Raw genomic sequence first — 17,584 nt, 5'->3', positions numbered from 1 at the left:
TGTAGATTTGGAATGAGAATGCAGTGATGAATAGCAATTTTTCATTGATGTCTAAAAGCCAGATTTTCCTAGCTTTATTGAAGTGTGTATTATTTTATAGAAGTCGGATTATTCAAACATGGCTTGACTTTGGAAATCTTAGCTTTAATACTTCCTGACCTGTAAAAATTCAAAAAAATAAGTGCACCTGGTGAATTAAAAAAAAAAAAAAAAAATAGTGTTACATGATTGACTCCAGACTATTGTGTCTGGCCTTGACATGTGTGCATCAGGGCTGATATTTGACGAGAATCTGGAATGTGTACAGCACTCGTCGTCCATTGTACCGTCGTTCATCCTGGCGAATCCACGGGCAACAAGCAATCGTACTGAAAGTGAAGTGGAGAGAGCGCAGTGGGGTGCTGCTCCGTCGTTCTCCCCCTCCATGGAGCAGAACACTGCTGTATGTACAGCTCTAGTTCAGGCATCGTGCAGACTTTTGTCATTGAAAAGGATCGTGAAAGATCCTTTCCAACAACAATTATTGCACGTGTGTTACAGCGCATGCCAGACAATGAACAGGAGAGATTTTCAGCAACTGGCAGTTTTTACAGACACTAATGGGCACTATGATCTCCAGCCTGTATAGTTCTGGCCCTGATGTTACAATGAGGGGCCCACGAAACATTGCCAATATGTATTTTATATTACTTCCAGTGTGACCCCAATGCTGGGGGTTGTGGCAATCGGCAATTATTGTTACCGACCACCCATTCAAGGGTGTTTTTTTACTCCTGCTGACCACCAACATAGGGGCATTTGTACTTCCACTGACCTTGTAAAATGAGCCTATTTTTACCTTCATTGACATTTTTCTTTACCTCTTTTAGCTATGGTGTGGCCTCCAAACACTCATCAAGCTGACCCATTGTTTAGGAGTTGGTAGACCTCTGCTCTACACTGTCGAGATGAATGTCATTTAAAAGCCCTTGATAAAATAATGTTCCTCTTCTTTTTTTTTTTTTTTTTTTTTACAGATTTCTGACTTTGAAAGTTTTGTGAGTTCCCTGAATGATCAAGGCTACCTTTTGAAAAAAGGACCCAGAGTTTATCAGCTTCAGACCATGTAATCTTGTTTTCTGAGTATTAACTTTGAAGACTGAAGATATTTGATCACTTTCCTTGGAGTGAACTGAGCTCTTCATTTGTAAACTGTCCTATAGCCAAGATCATATGTAACATTTCAAAACCACTGTGCTACATTGTAATATCAAGCTTGTGTCCTCCTATTGTATGTATTGTATATATTTTAAATTCTATATAAATTGTGAAATATACATAAAACATTTGTATTGTTTTTATTCCCCATAGTCCAATTTTGCAGGGTACTTGAAGTGTTTCTTAAACCGGAATTTCATACAAAGCTTATGTTGCAGATAAAGCAGGGGAGGGGTAGAATCTTGAAAATTTATAACTCATCTACTCCTTAAGGAGATTCTTCTCACTTCCAGTGTTATAGTCATCATAGGAAGTGTGAAGACATTTTCTCAGCTATCCCAGTAACTGTTCCCTTCACTGGTACAGTAGATAGATCCCCACTCATTCTGTTTTATTAAAGCAATTTTAGGTTTCTTCGTTTTCACTCTTACAAGTGCTGTGGGTGGATTCCAATATGGTTCTCACCTTGGTTTAGTAATACATTATACCTTGCATAAGGCTATAGTAAAAATAAGAATACAAAATTACCTAAAGCCTAACAAATATGTTGGGACCGCTGATTACAAGTTATATGCATATTCTAAGACGGGTCCCACACTTTTTTGACTTGCAGGCTACTTTTAAAATGACCAAGTCAAAACGATCTACCAACATAAAAAAACTTGGACTTAATAACTCCTGTGTGTGGTAGAGTTCATTTTGAAAGGCAGGGCTCTGCGATCTACTCGTGTTGCCTTCGCGATCTACCGGTAGGTCGCAATCCACCTGTTGGGCACACCTGGTCTAAGATCTCATGTCAATATGACGTAAAGATAGATTGTATACAGTATTTACACATGCTGAGCTCATATTGTGTATGTATATATATATATATATATATATATATATATAATCTAATGATGGATTAAATATATATTAAATATATATATACATAGTTCTCCCCAGAGGTTTTTAGCCGGTTGCTCTGCCCGGCTGATTTAAATACCCCGCCCAGCTCTCGGCAGCTCTCATCCTCGGATGCACGGATCTCAGTGAGGCTGCTCCGTGCTCTGTGTCATCCATTCAGAGGGATTGCTGCTGCCCATGAGAGGTGAGCACACACAGTTCAGCCTTCATGTGAAGGAGACACAGGCAGCCCCGCCCCCATCTCATAGCACGAGCTCGGATTTCTGCCTGTGAAATGTATCCAGTGTGTATAAAGTCTGCATGTCATTCATCCTCACAGCTCTGTGTACAAACCTCCATATCTCCTAAGCTGTATGTCACAATGACCTGTAATTTTCAGGGTGTACAAGGACCATCATAGATACTAGTTATTACAATTTCAGGCCCCCAGATTTAAAGAATTTCAAGATATGGGGGTCACAAATGTAAAACATTAGGAAAATTGAACTTTGGGGTTGCCGTTTCAGAGAAAAGTGCAACTAGGAGTCCTAAATTGAAAGTGCAAATTGGGGACCCCGGCGGCCACTAACATAGCAAGGAGCATTGGGGTGGGGCCTCTAAATATATACCTACCTGTCATTAGTTTTCTGATCTTTAGACCAGTGTTTCTTAACCTTTTTAACATAGGGAACTTTTGAAATAACGTTCAAATCTTCAGGAATCCCCTCCTATAATTACTAATCGAAAGATCACAATACATTGTATACCACAATATGGTGGTCAGTGGGAAGAATGTCTCTTACATTACTGACCAATGGGAAGAATATCATCTTCATAGATAGCCATAAAGATCATTGGTGTCTGTTAAATTGGCCTTAAAGTTTTAAATTGCTCACTGTTCAAGGAATCCCTAGTAATCTCTGGAGGATCCATAGGGTTCAATAGAAACTTGGTTGGGAAACACTGCTTTAGACCATGTTAGTTTTCTACGGCACACATTTACATGGTAATATTTCAATAAACGTTTGTTGCATCCCATTGCATGCACTATATGTCCCAGCATGCTGCAAGATACATATTTATATGTTGCATTGCCCTGCTCTAAAAAAAAACTGCATAGTCTATCTTTGTGTGTGCATGCATCTCAATGCAGGTATGGTACATTACGATGAAGTGGGCCCTGGCAGTTGTCTCTTCAACAAGTCAAATATTCTACTGGAATCACCATTGTGGGAACCCCACAATCTTCTTCACCTTTGAGTCAGGAGAAATCTCCCCTAGGAAAGTCAGACTGCTGTGTAAAGTCTTCAGGTCTTCCCAAAGAATCTCAATGGAGTTAGGGTCTGGACTCTGATGGCCAATCTATGTGTGAGATTGGTGTATCATGCTCCCTGAATCACTCTTTCACAATTTGAGCCTGATCCTGGCATTGCCACCTTTTAATATGCCTGTGCCATCAGGGAAGAAACAAATCGTTTGAAGGGAAGAAGAAACCCATTCAAGTAATCATCTGACCTCATTTCTGGGTACATAATGTTGCTGATCCTAAACCTGACTGAAGCAAACCCACATCATAACAGTGCCCTCCATAGATTAGTGGACAGTGTTTTCTTTTTCTTTTTTGGCCAGGCAGTGTGTATGTACATAAAGGTGCGTATATATATATATATATATAATTTTATATTATATAATATGTGTATGTGTATATATATATATATATATATATATTTATATATATATATATCTGTTATATTACAAATAGGATCAGGGCCAATGTTGGCTGTGAATGCGTACAATTTTTTTTTAATTGATGGCCCAGCTCTGCCTTAAATATCTATGTCTATGCCTCATGTCTAACAATGCCCTGCAGATGTGCAATGCAAAGTTTGTTGCACTGCAATGCACTTTGTTCCAGCACACTGCATGACACAGATATGTATTTTTATGTTCTAGAACAGTGGCCCCCATCCTTTCGGGCCTCACGGACCACTAAAATAATAATTTTCATTGATCAGCTCACGGTTAAGTGAAGTATTACTATTGTTACTATTATCATTAGTTGTATTATCTTTGGTATTACTAAAGAAATGCAAAATATTTGTTTGCTTTTTCTCATTCATTATGGGTTTATTTCATTCCAATCTAAGTCCAAACAAGAAATGATAGTTATCAAAGTCAAACTATTTGATGCCATTAAATATAACAGTTAAAGAAAATACACAGTTAAGGTCATACTTACCTAAAAGAACATCTGAGAAATAAATAAAATAAAACATTCTGATGGGAATCGGTATTGGCGGAGCGGGATGACTGTTGTAATGGTGGAAACAATACTGAAGCGCAATAGTTGCCTCATACACTGACGTCACGCTGCGCCGTCCTTGTTTTTCCATCTCTAGTACAGTTTGTGAATTTAGTGCAATATAAAGTTTATCATATAAAATTTAATAGAATATTATTTTTGTTTTATTATCAATAAAACATAAAAATTGCAAAAATGTCCAAATTTTTCTGTGGACCACCAAAGCTTTCTCCACTGGTTGGCGACCGCTGTTCCAGAATCTATTTTTGTGTGTGCAGCAATAAATTCAGGTGTTATGGTGAATTACAGTGAGTTGGGTCTGGCAGTTGTCTCTAGGACAGATCTTGCAGTGGGGTCACCATTGTGGGAACCCATCAGCATTCCCAAGTCAGGAGAAATCCCCCCAATACAGCAATATTCACATTTTGCCTGGGGTTGCACTTTACACGCAGTAATGATTTCTTGTATTTGGATACATGATGATGATTTGGGGCAGTGTTGGTGTCCTCTCAGGTAGTGTCAGGCCTGATGACAGCTCCCAGCCTGCCCCGCACGGGTTAATGCCGTAAGTCGCGCTGTGTGTCGCAAAGTTCGGCATGGAGATCGGTGATCCCCGGGTATAGAGCGGAGGATATCGCTATGTCGGCTCTGGCGGCCCTCCTGGGTCGCTCCCCGCTCACCGTGCTCAGCTGTCCCGGCCGCAGACTCCTCCAGGAGGCCCGGTCCCGCCATGTACTATGCACCGGGCCGGTCAGAGCTCGTCCCCCGGCCTGCACACCCCTCTCCGCCCGGCTGCAGCGCCTCATACACGGCCGGGCCGCACTATTCCCCCCGCTGAGACCGACAGCCCGGGTCCTGTATGGGAGGGGAAGGCAGCAGTCTGACAGAGCCCAGGACGGGGAGCCGGGACAGGAGCACAACGAACCGGGCCGAAGACGGAACCATGACCTGGTACAGACAGAACTTCTTCCTACACAGAGCTAGTGGGACATGTGCGCCACGGAATATGTGTGTGCTACGGTACACCACAATATATGTGTGCCTTGTCCTGGGAACAGAGTGTGCTACAGTATATGTGTGCCTCACAGCCCTGTCCTAAGTGCTGAGTGCACTACTGTATATGTATGTCTCACTGCCCTGTCCTAGGAGCAGACTGCACTACTATATATGTATGCCTCACTGCCCTGTCCTAAGTGCTGAGTGTGCTACAGTAAATGTGTGCTTCACAGCCCTGTGTGAAGTGCGCTACTGTATATGTGTGCCTCACTCCCCTGCCCTAGGTGCTGAGTGCGCTACTGTATATGTGTGCCTCACATCCCTGTGCGAAGTGCGCTACTGTATATGTGTGCCTCACTCCCCTGCCCTAGGTGCTGAGTGCGCTACTGTATATGTGTGCCTCACTGCCTTGTCCTAGGAACAGAGTGCGCTCTTGTATATGTGTGCCTCACTGCCTTGTCCTAGGTTCAGTGTGCGCTACAGTATATGTGTGCTGCACTGGACACTGTAGATATCAGAAGGATGACATTTGCGGAATATAGCAGCCCCTTGGTTGTCATGGTGATGCCATGGCTTCAGGTCCTCTCTCTTCCCCTTTCTGGGAGTTGTCACTTCTCTGACCTTAGAGTGACCTCAGCTACTCCTGGAAATCTGCACAATGGCTCCCTGCAATAGAAGACTCAGGAGATTCCCCTTCCTGGTGTTGTATGCCGGTGACCCCAGTGACCCCAATATTATTACTGAGACCGATCGGAATGTAGGGAAGGAAGGGGGCACAGGTAATTAATGCTCAGGAAGTTTAATGTGGAAGATTTTTCTAGGGGGGGGCACAGGAAGATGGAGGGAGAAAGTATTTCCATTGTAATATTGCAGGGAGTAATAGCATGTAGCTGTGTGCTGGGTTTATATCTATACCACCCGGCACTGCTCAGTAATGTATGTAACAAGCATTGGTGCACTGTGCTGCCATATCGGCACTCTCACCCACCTTGCTGGAGGATCTGTGGAGTAAAAGTGTAATTGTACATTTATTTGGCCACATACATGTGAACCAGGCCTGAAAGTGAAACTACATGCCTGATTGTGGATTCTTAAAGTGTATCCCACATTAAGTAGAAGGATGAATGTAGGCCATGTTTGCACAGCATTAGCATGTACACATGTATGCACTTTGCGTTAAAGTCAAACCAAACTCACCGGCACCAACACTGTATCCTTGTGGGTTCGGGTCTTCAGCTATCTTGATTGGCCAGGCTTGTTATTCTTGGCACCCAGGTATGCTGAGATCAGACATGTGCTCAGTTCAAACTGTCCCTTCTATTGGAAGGTTTCTTCTTTCCTTCTGAGGACACAACAGGAAGTGAGCGTTGAACCCTCCAAAGCATGGGAAAGCTGCGTACATACTTCCAATAATTATCGTTGGGGACGAATGACAGATCGGTCGAAAATCGTTCACACAAAAAAGGTGACCAATGACGCAACGAACGAGGATTGTCGGAAATGAACAACCGCCACGGCGGATCTGATTGGCCGACGATCGTTGGCTATCGTATGTACGGTCGTTCAGTGATCATACATGTTTCTGCAATACACTTTCTCCTTTACATGTCACTTCCTGCATAGTTCAAACTATCGTATCTAGCGTGTGTACACTATTGGTGGAATATATTTTAACAATCATATCGTTACAGCATGTACAGAATTGTGCACAATACAATCGTTCAAATATAATCATGCATAATCGTTAATTGGTCGTAATCATTCGTTTTCTAACAATAATTATTGGAAGTATGTACCTAGCTTTAGGCTGCTGGCACTGAATCCGCTATCCCCATTGGAAATAAACTTTAAATCCATTTTTATACAAAATGTTACAAAGTATTAAGTGACTCAAAAAGAGCTCAATGATTGGAGGAGAGCCTGGTCATGTGACTTTGATCTCAAACAAACCCTAAATTCACCAATCTGTCACGGGAGTATTGTAATAATTGTATTGGTTTTATTTTCCAGTATGAAAATCCCTGGACGATTCCAAACCTCCTGTCTATGACGAGAATTGGTCTGTCTCCTGTGTTGGGTTACCTAATCATCAAGCAGGATTTTAACCTTGCGCTCGGAATATTTGGCCTTGCCGGAGTCACTGATCTGGTGAGTTGATGTGATTATTTTTTATGATCAATGCAATAAAAATAAAAGTGATGTTCCACTGACACCGGAGGGGCTTATTGGAGGACTGTGCAGTAACAGTCTTCTGTTTTTATTTCTTTACTGCACAAGAATAAAGGGTAGAATGTGATTGGCTGGCTATAAGATACACAAATATTTATTCCCTCATGAGGGCATTATGTTTTTTAAGTCTCATAAACTGTGGGAGCTTCCCTCTAATGCTAAATTTTCTGAAAAATGACATTAAATGTGAATGAAACTTTGCTGGGGGTTCTGTTATGCTGATTAGGGGATCCAGTTGTTTGACACCTAATCCCCAGTTATATTCAATCATATGTCTGTGTATGATTGGATGTATACCCTCACAGCCCTGTCCTGGGTTTAGAGTGCTCTACAGCAATGGTCACCAACCTTTTGGACGTCACAACCAGTAATTTAACTGGACCGTGGATGCGCTGGGAGCTATGTGTCACTCAAAGGGCAAGAAACTTCCCCCAGTGTGACATCATGCTGCAATCCATCCGGAGACATGGTCTGCGCCTCTGGCCGATGGCCCCCTAGCGGGGTCAGTAGAAGGCTCACTGGCCAGAGCCATGGACCACCAAAATTTTCTCGCAGACCGGACCACCAGTTTGGCCACCGCTGTTTTATGGTATAGGTGTGCCTCACAGTTCTGTCCTTGGAGCAGAGTGAGAAACAGTATAGGTGTGCCTCACAATTGTGTCCTGGGTTTAGAGTGCTCCACGGTATAGGTGTGCCTCACAGTCCTGTCCTTGGAGCAGAGTGAGAAACAGTATAGGTGTGCCTCACTATTGTGTCCTGGGTTTAGAGTGCTCTACGGTATAGGTGTGCCTTACAGTCCTGTTTTAGGAGAAGAGTGTGCTACTGTTTATGTGTGTCTCACAGTCCAATCTTAGGAGCAGAGTGTGCTACCGTATGTGTGCCTCACAGCTCATTCTTTGGTTCAGAATGCACTATGGTATATGTGTGCCTCACTCCTCTGTCCTATGTGCAGAGTGTGCCACAGTATAATCATATATCTGTGTATGATTCAATGTATACCCTGTAGGTTAGGTACGAACATGTGGTTGACACTCATTTATGCAGTGTTAGTGATAGCAGCAGTGAAAGCTGCTATACTGATAAGTAGGGGCATGTGGGTGATATAATTGAATGTAGCATTGATGGTCTTTTTTGAATGTGCTTGAGCTTGTGTCAACGGTCAAATGTAGCATTCATGGACAGGTGGACTTGACTGGTAGTTGACCTTCTTTCCTGCATTTGATTTGCTAAAGCAGCTTGTGCATTCCCATATCAGAGAGAAAACTTAAATGTGTTGTTGACTCTGATCTAATCATGTTGAAAAGTATTTTTTTACGTTGAAAATTTTTTTGTGCAATAACACTTTCAATTGAAAATAAAGTAGTTTCTTTTTTGCAGTGTGGATTGCACACAGACTTTCAAATTTAAAGTCTTTTTTTCCAGTTGATCCAAACAATCAGATTAAATGCAGATGGAAATATTAGTCTGTGGGCAGCATGGTGGCTCCGTGGTTAGCACTCCGGCATTTTCAGTGCTAAGTCCCAGGTTTGAATCTCGGCCAGGACATTATCTGCATGGAGTTTGCAGGCTCTCCCTGTGTTTGTGTGCGTTTCTTCCAGGTACTCCGGTTTCCTCCCACATTCCAAAAACATGCAGTTGGGTTATTGGCTTCCCCCAAAGTTGACCTAAGACTGTAATGATTAACATGCATTAACATACATAAAAGACATTACCATATGACTATGGTAGGGACAGTTAGTGACATGACTATAGACTTTGTACAGCGCTGCATAATATGTCAGTGCTATATAAATATTGTGTAATAATAATAATATGGCCAGTTCATGCAGTGCGAGCCATCTTTGCTTGGTAAAGTTTATCTGAAACCCTAGTTTTTGTGTTTAAGGTGGAATAGTTAAGGATTAAAGCTGCTAAAGCTGATTAAAGTCTAATTAGGGTAATTTCCCTTTACTCCTTGTGCTGTAGACTTACCAGCATGGGAAAAGTTTATTATTATTAAACAGTATTTATATAGTGCCAACATATTAAGCATTTCTGTACAATAAATAGGGGTTGCAAAGGACTGACAGATAAATACAGTGACACAGAGGAGAGGACCCCGCCCTGAAGAGCTTACAATCTAAGAGAAGATATACAAGAAATATCAGTGCGATCAGGCAAGTATGTTTATTGCAAAAAGGACATTGCCTGTCCCTTTCTGTAATAAAGCCCTGTCTAGTCACAGATATTTATAAAAAAAAAAAAAACACGTGAAATGGCTCCTAGCTAGCATGCAGAATTTATCTATCATTGGTCAGAAAGAAGAAAAACGGAAATGTGGTTCCGTTACACTTTATCTAATTTCCATTTATTTTCCAATATTAAGCCATATTAAGGCCATTGTACTATGACACTTCTAGTTCCCAAAAGAAAGTTACTACTGCAGCCCTCACAGTACTCAGAGTGTAGGTGGGTAGAAATATAATAAATGTCATTTTTTTTCTAGCTTGATGGATACATTGCACGGAATTGGGCCAATCAGAAGTCAGCATTGGGAAGTGCTCTTGATCCACTTGCTGACAAAATCCTCATTAGTGTCCTATATGTGTGTTTAACATATGCAAATCTGATTCCAGGTAAGAATGTACATTTCACTTCTGTAAACCAGTCAGGAAAATGAAATCTTTTATATTATTTTAATAGGATCTATATATTGTATTGTAGTCTCCTTTTCATATGTAAATCTACATTTCATTCTCAGCTATGCAGAAAGAATCACATTGAGAGAGTCATTAAAGCAGTGACTAAGCAATGACTAATTCTATATGAAATAGTATAGTCTGAGGGATATCCCTCATACAAATGGAGCTGCCTGTTTAGATATAACTCCCCATTCTCTCTAAATTCTTTATTGTGTGTTTCCAAGAGCTTTGTCGCTGTTCAGACTCTCAGAGTGAAGAGCCGGTTTAGAAACATAAAATATTCAAGTATCAAACTACATAATATCTACATGTGTCTGATTTGTACTAGTCTGCTCAATGTCCTTTATGGCATTAAATATTACAGTTCTTGCTTTTTCTTGTGTGTTCCCCTAACATTTGTCTTGTTTTTTCCTTCCAGTCCCCCTAACAGTCATGATAATTTTAAGAGATATTGCCTTGATTGCTTCTGTGTTTTATGTTAGATATAAAACACTACCACCGCCTGTAAGTATCCTTAAATTGATTTTCTTTTCTTCTGAACATCATTGTATTTGACTGTATATTTTGTGATTTGATTCTTTGTAGGGTTTAGAATATTGAAGGCTGATGATGCAGTTTAAGCTGTCGGTAATCTAAGTGTTTATAGCTTTTGTCAGTGAGGCAATTATAAAAGTGGACCTATCACTAATATTTTTACTTTACACAAAAGAGTAGACAACCCTTTGTTGTAAAGCAAAAATTATCTTCATTTTATTTTGTTTAAGTAAAAAAAAGAAAAAGTGAAGCCCCTTCCTTCTGCTTCTGCAGTAAAGACAGAATGGGAGAGCAGAGCCTTCTGGGATACCCACATCACGCATCCCAGGAGGCTTTTCGCTGTTCCTTTTTCCTACAAAGGGGAAACAATGCCGATCTTACACATGTGCAGTGAGATCAGCACTTTTTTCCCACATATGCAGCAGGCTACGTCATCCAATCTCACATCTGCGCAGTGCAGATTTGTGGTGACGTAGCCAGAAGAAGAAAAAAAAGAAGACAGAGGAAGATCGTGGCTCCCAGCGCTTCTTCTGAGATGATAAGATCTGAGAGGATAACAGGATGGGGCATGACCCAATCGCAGACAGTTCTACTTTAAGTCCTGTAAGGTGAGCTAGATAATAAGAAGCACCAGGTATTCTAGGTTTACTCACAAAGCTTCTTGATACCCAAAATGTTTCTAAACCCCAAAATAAAACCATATTATATTTCTTTCCTTTTTTAAAATCCTTTTTTATCTGGTGATCCTGCAGATACCATACTTCCTTTCACTGGGTGGCTACTGTCATTTCTCCATTGTATCTGTAAAGGAAGCCACGGTTGTCACACAGGCCGGACTTCAATCATGCCTGACTGTGTTCATCTCCATTACGTGGTGGTTTGATGGAACTAATAGTTTTCACAAGAAAGAGAAAGATGTTTGAGTTTATTTTTAGCTCATAGGTGACGATGTTACTGCATTTATGGCAAGAACAACATATATTTTGTGTTCATTCATATACTAGTACTTGAAAACCTTCCTCAGTGTATCAAAAATTACCTGTAACTGAATCACTGCTATATACCTTTTCAAATTGAGTGGGATGAAATGAATGTATCAGAGTGGAATTCATTTAGAAGTAAACGTAAACCTCATGTTCTTTTCCATGGAAGCCTCAACCAGCACATACAGACAAACTGTAGGGATGAAACAGAACCGATCCATCTTTGCAACCAAAGGCAAGGTCTACATTGAAGTTTTTGCTTTTAGAAATGTTTTGTAAATTTATTTCTCTTGGAAGCCAAAGCAGTTTCTGCTGTGTAAACTAAGATTTCCCCCACATAGGAGGGAACTTTCTTAACCAGTTAACTGGAACAAATATCAAACTTTGCTCTTACACAACACAGCGACCTGGGACTCACTGGTCTGATTCTCCTCCTGTACACTGCTCAGATTACTGGGACACACTTTAGGCAGCTCTAATGCTTGCAGCACTGTTGAGGTGTGTTTAAGAGCAGGTTGTAAGTATTAAACTGCAAGCATATATATTATTTTATATGTGGTCTGGTGGTGGGTGTTGCATTAATAAAGACTACACCTTCAAATAGACTTTAATGCTCAAATCAGTCTTTGCATCGCCCCTATGCTGTACTGAAAACCTGAAATAACGTTTTTCACCTGATTTTTTGTGTCTCAGTCATCCACTTATACATTGCACCATTAATTATTTCTTTCTTCTGTTTTTCCAGAGAACAGTTGGAAAATACTTTAACCCTTGCTATGCAACAGCTCAGTTAGAACCAACGTTTATCAGTAAGGTATGGATGTACTTCTCTGTTTAATGAGTGTAGGGATTCATCTTGTAGCTAAGGCAAGGTTGAAGTGTATGGTATCATCTAAAACACTAATGAGCTTATATTAGACCATGAACTTTTCCGTGACCCTCAGCAGAAACTCTTAAAGTGAAATTATGGCTAAAGTAAACCATTATATACATGCTACAATCTGTCACTATGTCGACACAGCAATTTCTTGCTTTCTTCCCTGTAATAAAGTTTTATTATCTGTATTCGTGCAGATTTTTTTTAGCAGAGGGGAAAACAAAATGTTGGATGAAAACAAGCCTAAAGCTCCCTTTGCTGGCCTTAAAGCAGAATAGAAATTATTAATGTGCAGTATTTAATATGTTGCTGACTGAATAGAACTCAAGGGGCAGAATTTTCAGTTCTCAGGGTCATGACCTCAGACTAGCAAATGGAAAGTTCAAAATAACAGCACAGAACTCCTACAAAATTAGTAAGTCAGCAGTACATGATTGTTTAAACATATTTTTCTTTTGCTTACAGTGAATAAAGAAAATTTTTACTGTAAATTGACAATAGGAGAGTATAAGATGTTTTTTTGATACTGTGGATCCTCTGTAACTTTTTCTCTTTCTTTTATCGTTCAGGGTAGCATGTTCGACTTGTTTGTTTTTAAGCATTATGTTTCAGTAATGCCAATAAATGTATTTTTGTTTCCTTTCAGATGAATACTGCAGTTCAGTTAATACTGGTAGCAGCTTCATTAGCAGCTCCTGTGTTTAATTATGTGGATAGTGTCTATCTTCAGGTACTGTGGTAAGTAATTTATTCTGAGGTTTTATAATTCTAGCTGTACTTTTTTATTTTTTTTCTGATAGTTGTGCAAACATAATTATTGTGCAGTAACCAATAACAGTTAGTTTTCTGCAGTTTGCCAGCTTCTAATTGGGGATTGGCTGATGTTACTGCATATCACTGGACTGTGAGGAGTTGTTGCATGGAAAAGTTTGCCTTTGGTGTATTAGCAGTTACAAGATGCTAGGTTAACTATGCATTTGGGGAAAATGATGTGGCTTCCTTTACACCTTAAGATTTGGACCCTAAGATTTGGGTCATGTCTGTTGTTCGTCCCAGAACTCTCAGGCATGCTAGGCATAAGTAGAACAATTCTAATTACCCATTTGTCCAGTGAGGAATTCAGAATCATCCATCTCGATTTTAGGAACAATGTCATTTTTTTCACTTTTTTTATGCATCAGGCACTTTGGAGACACAGTTTATGTAGGTTGGGACATCTGAAAGTTTGTTAGAACATGGTAACATTTCCAAATCACCATCTGCTTTCCAGCCGTCATCCTAGGAAAGAGTAGCCCAGATTCTAAATTGGTCGATTTTTTTGTTAATTGACAGGTTAAGTAAAATATACCATTTTCTTTTTACTACATCTACATTTCCTATGTTCCCATTAGAGTTCACCTCTATTATAGCTGTATAATATAGTATAGTTAGTATATATAGTACAGTTGTATAATACATTCTGCAGCTAGAATTATCGATCATTATCATTACAGTGTGCTGCTACTTCCATTTCACCTCAGCATTATATTTAGGTTATTATGCTTTGCCTTTCAAGCTTCTTTAGGTTACTCCATGGTTTCTGTCCCATTAATCCTTAAGACGGTGTACAGGAATACATTCCCAACCTCACTTTTATCTACTAATGACTTTCTCACTCATAACCTCTTCTCCTACCAAAACCTCCTAAACAGGTATACACCATTTTCGGCAGTGTATCACAAGATGTTGTATTACTTTACCATATGTTGTGGTGTCCTGAACAGCTTTGGTTTAGTGTATTGGGGTTACATTTACAGTTTTGCTATGAAAAGAAATTGATGTCCCCCAAAGGGCCCTGGGGCATTCCTATATTGTTAGAAGCTGGCCTTCCTGAAACTTTTTTAAAAATCTAGTGATAACAATAAGTAGGAAACGGGTTCACTAAAGGAACAAGGTAAAAGAAATGCATGTTTTTTTTCCACAGGTGTATCACTGCTTTTACAACAATTGCCTCAGGATACAGCTATTATCATTATGGACAGAAAACGGTGAAGGTTTTGAACAGCTCAAAATGAATTAAATCTTTCTCTTTTCCCCCCCTCTACAACATGAACTGAAGGACATCATTTCTCTTTGGTGTTCGTTGACAGATGATGTCTCCAATCATGAGACTAATGAACTGTATGACACTGAATCAAAGTCTGATTACATTATTTATACATATATTCAATATTTGAATTTTGATATAATAAACATAGTGGATTTAAAGACGGGTGCTGTCATTTCAAATAATAGGATTTCATGAGGTAAGCTGTGGGAATTGGCAATAGACAAGATTTTTAGTAGGGTGACACATTTCCGGAATTCTATTTTCAGGCTAAGTGCAGAACATTTTTTTAATGTAATCTCCCAAGGTTGAATGGAATGTGCATGTCACTGTGCTTTATTCAAAACCACACAATGTATTCTTGCTACACTGTACATCTCCTGCACTATTTCCTGTGGCTCTAGATAAGAGACTTGGTTTTTTTTTTCACCCCTTCTCTCTTTTTGTGCCCCTTCTCTCTTTGGTACATCAAAGAACACCTTGTTTTTGGCCACATTCTTTTATTGGCCAAAGAGAGAGAGGGATGTTAAAAGGACACTGGTGCAGCCATGGAGGAGAGCCACAGCTTCTATATGTAGCCATTGGAGGTACAGTAAAAGATATACAGTGCAGCAAGAAAAAATTGTGTGTTTTCAGATAAAGTGCAGCAACATGGATATTTCGTTCAGCTTCAGAAGAGATAACTTTTATTTACAAACCCATAAATTAATATTTACAATCCATTACAAAGTACTCTTGGTGTTCTGCAATGAAGAAAACTCTTTAAAAAATTGTATATAATATCTACAGTACACAGTTTTTTTGCAATTTATTATTAAAAATGACATTCCCATCTCTTTCTGCAGGTGCTATGATTTTCTAAAACTGCTGAGAATTAAAAGTGTTGCTTTCTTGCAACATAGCATTCTGGCTGTGTATTCCCAGAAATCCTATTGTATAATTATTTCACTGCTTTTCCATAGAGATTTGCACATAGCACAAAGACAGATTAGTGGCATGCCCGCAATGGGCATTTCATTTTGCCGATATGTTTTCCAAAATTGTTAATAGCTATAAGTATGCAGGTTTTGCTTCAATTACAGCACTAAGATTTCTTAGGTGATAGTGACCATTCTACATTACCATTGAGAGTGAGAAAGGCCAGGCAAATCTTAGCTAGAAACAGGAAGGCTTCAGAGCTGCCAAAAGTTAGCAAAATCATTGCTGTGTGTATACCTGGAGGTGTTTTTTGTTTTTCATCTCTAACAAAGGGTCAGTTCCACCAAGTAATTTAAATTTATTGTACCTCAAGGAATCTAGTGGGAAGATTATCTGGTCTCTGTCCACCATTCTGCTGTAATCAGTTTTTGCATTACATTACCACTGCTGCACAACCTCATTAATTAGCATAAAGTGCGTAGAATCTCATTGCTGCAGTTCCTGAATGAATATGGTGATTATTGGATAACTTTTATTTTCACGTATTAAAATGTCATTCTATAAAATTTCAATATAATCCTGTATCCCAATATGTCATGCATTGTGTGTAACTTTTTTTGTAGAATATCAAATATCTGCCTTATTTTTCTCAGTAAAATCAAAACTTCCTGTGATCATACTGCAGTGCTCTATGCTGGCGTATCTGAGTATTCTTACACAGATTTGTATTTCAGTGAAAAATAGGGTGCATGTTAGATAAGGTCTGTTATTAGCAGACTAATTCTAAAATCCCATAAAGCTACTGAATAATAGCTGCTAAAAACAATCTTTTTGGGATTGTTTCAGGCCACAGTATAACAAAAGAGTACTGTACAGACAGCCTGCTTAAGTATTGCTGTGCAGCATTTCTGTTTCATGGGAAGTGGAGAAAACTATAACATTTTAGTTGCAATTGTCTGATTGTCTTCATGATTTGTAAAATGCAGTTAATACCCCCCTCTTTTTTTTTTGCAATCTGCCTTGTTAGAAAATTTGAGTAACACGTGAAGAGTCAATTCCCCAGCTCAACCCTCAACCTCTTTATATGTACACACATGATTTTTGTTGCATTAAATCTTTTTTGATCGATTCTAGTGACAGATGAAACATACAGTGCCATTCTGTTCTATGGGGTGAGGAGGAGGGAGGATGAGTGAAGAGCAACCTGCTGTACTTTCTTCCATTGACATGCATAGCGGACATTCCAGATTGTTTGTTAGTTGATCCTGGTGGCAGATTGATGATTGATATCAGATGATCCCTGAACACAGCATATTTTCCTCGGACACCGACATAACCACTTGTCTCGGGTGTTGATTATCTGATGTGAGTTCTAGATATCGACACAACGAAGGCTTTTACAGGTAAATAACATGCATTAGGTTTGGTCTACATGGACGTTTTCCCCAGCGTTTAACCAGAGGCTTTTAAAGCCCTTGTTTGAAATCCCTATGCATTTCAATGGACTAATCTACACCAGGACGTTTCCTTGAGACACGTTTATGAGCTTTATTTTAAACGTTGCTTGCAACATTTAAAAAAATTGCAAGGTTAAAACTGGGAAAAACGCAGGTAAATGACTTCCCGCATTTTTAAGCACTAAAAACGTAAATGCGTTAAAACGCAGGAAAATGTGGTAAAACCACAATTTTTAAAGGCAAGCTTTAAAACGCTAATAAAAGTGTTTAAAAATGCAATAAGAACCTTTACATGTGTTTTTCAAAATGTCCATGTAGACCCAGCTTTAGTATGGTAAATGCCTGCGTAATCTTATTGGATCTTTTTAAATTCCTTTCTTAATGCTCATGCCACCAAGTTGCACTCCCATCAATAAGAATCACAGGCTAAAGTCTGGAG

General features: G+C 39.5%; 2 protein-coding genes across 2 annotated transcripts in view; both read left to right on the top strand.

Moving 5' to 3' along the window:
* The window catches only part of MCM8 (minichromosome maintenance 8 homologous recombination repair factor), a gene marked incomplete in the record, with an annotated part of 35,960 nt that extends 34,637 nt beyond the window's left edge, over positions 1 to 1,323 (top strand). The window contains 1 exon segment of the mRNA XM_072409653.1: positions 1,011 to 1,323. Within this exon segment, the coding sequence (XP_072265754.1) occupies positions 1,011 to 1,109 (99 nt within the window).
* Positions 1,324 to 4,637: 3,314 nt separating this feature from the next.
* On the top strand, positions 4,638 to 14,931 carry CRLS1 (cardiolipin synthase 1). The gene is made up of 7 exons (XM_072409651.1): positions 4,638 to 5,335; positions 7,391 to 7,528; positions 10,095 to 10,224; positions 10,709 to 10,794; positions 12,553 to 12,621; positions 13,331 to 13,422; positions 14,648 to 14,931. Exons 1-7 carry the CDS (start codon positions 5,024 to 5,026, stop codon positions 14,736 to 14,738), a joined length of 918 nt encoding a protein of 305 aa, XP_072265752.1. The 5' UTR covers positions 4,638 to 5,023; the 3' UTR covers positions 14,739 to 14,931.
* Positions 14,932 to 17,584: the final 2,653 nt, after the last annotated feature.

This window comes from Pyxicephalus adspersus, chromosome 4, assembly GCF_032062135.1.
Source record: "Pyxicephalus adspersus chromosome 4, UCB_Pads_2.0, whole genome shotgun sequence".
Lineage (NCBI taxonomy): Eukaryota > Metazoa > Chordata > Amphibia > Anura > Pyxicephalidae > Pyxicephalus > Pyxicephalus adspersus.
This window is presented reverse-complemented; position numbering and strand designations above follow the sequence as displayed.

What these genes read in the sequence shown, in the direction of transcription:
- CRLS1 (XM_072409651.1), top strand. Translation starts at nt 5,024, where the DNA reads ATGTCGGCTCTGGCGGCCCTCCTGGGTCGCTCCCCGCTCACCGTGCTC. An exon ending in AACCAACGTTTATCAGTAAG is followed by an intron (nt 12,622 to 13,330) that starts GTATGGATGTAC and finishes GTTTCCTTTCAG; the next exon opens with ATGAATACTGCAGTTCAGTT. An exon ending in GTCTATCTTCAGGTACTGTG is followed by an intron (nt 13,423 to 14,647) that starts GTAAGTAATTTA and finishes TTTTTTCCACAG; the next exon opens with GTGTATCACTGCTTTTACAA.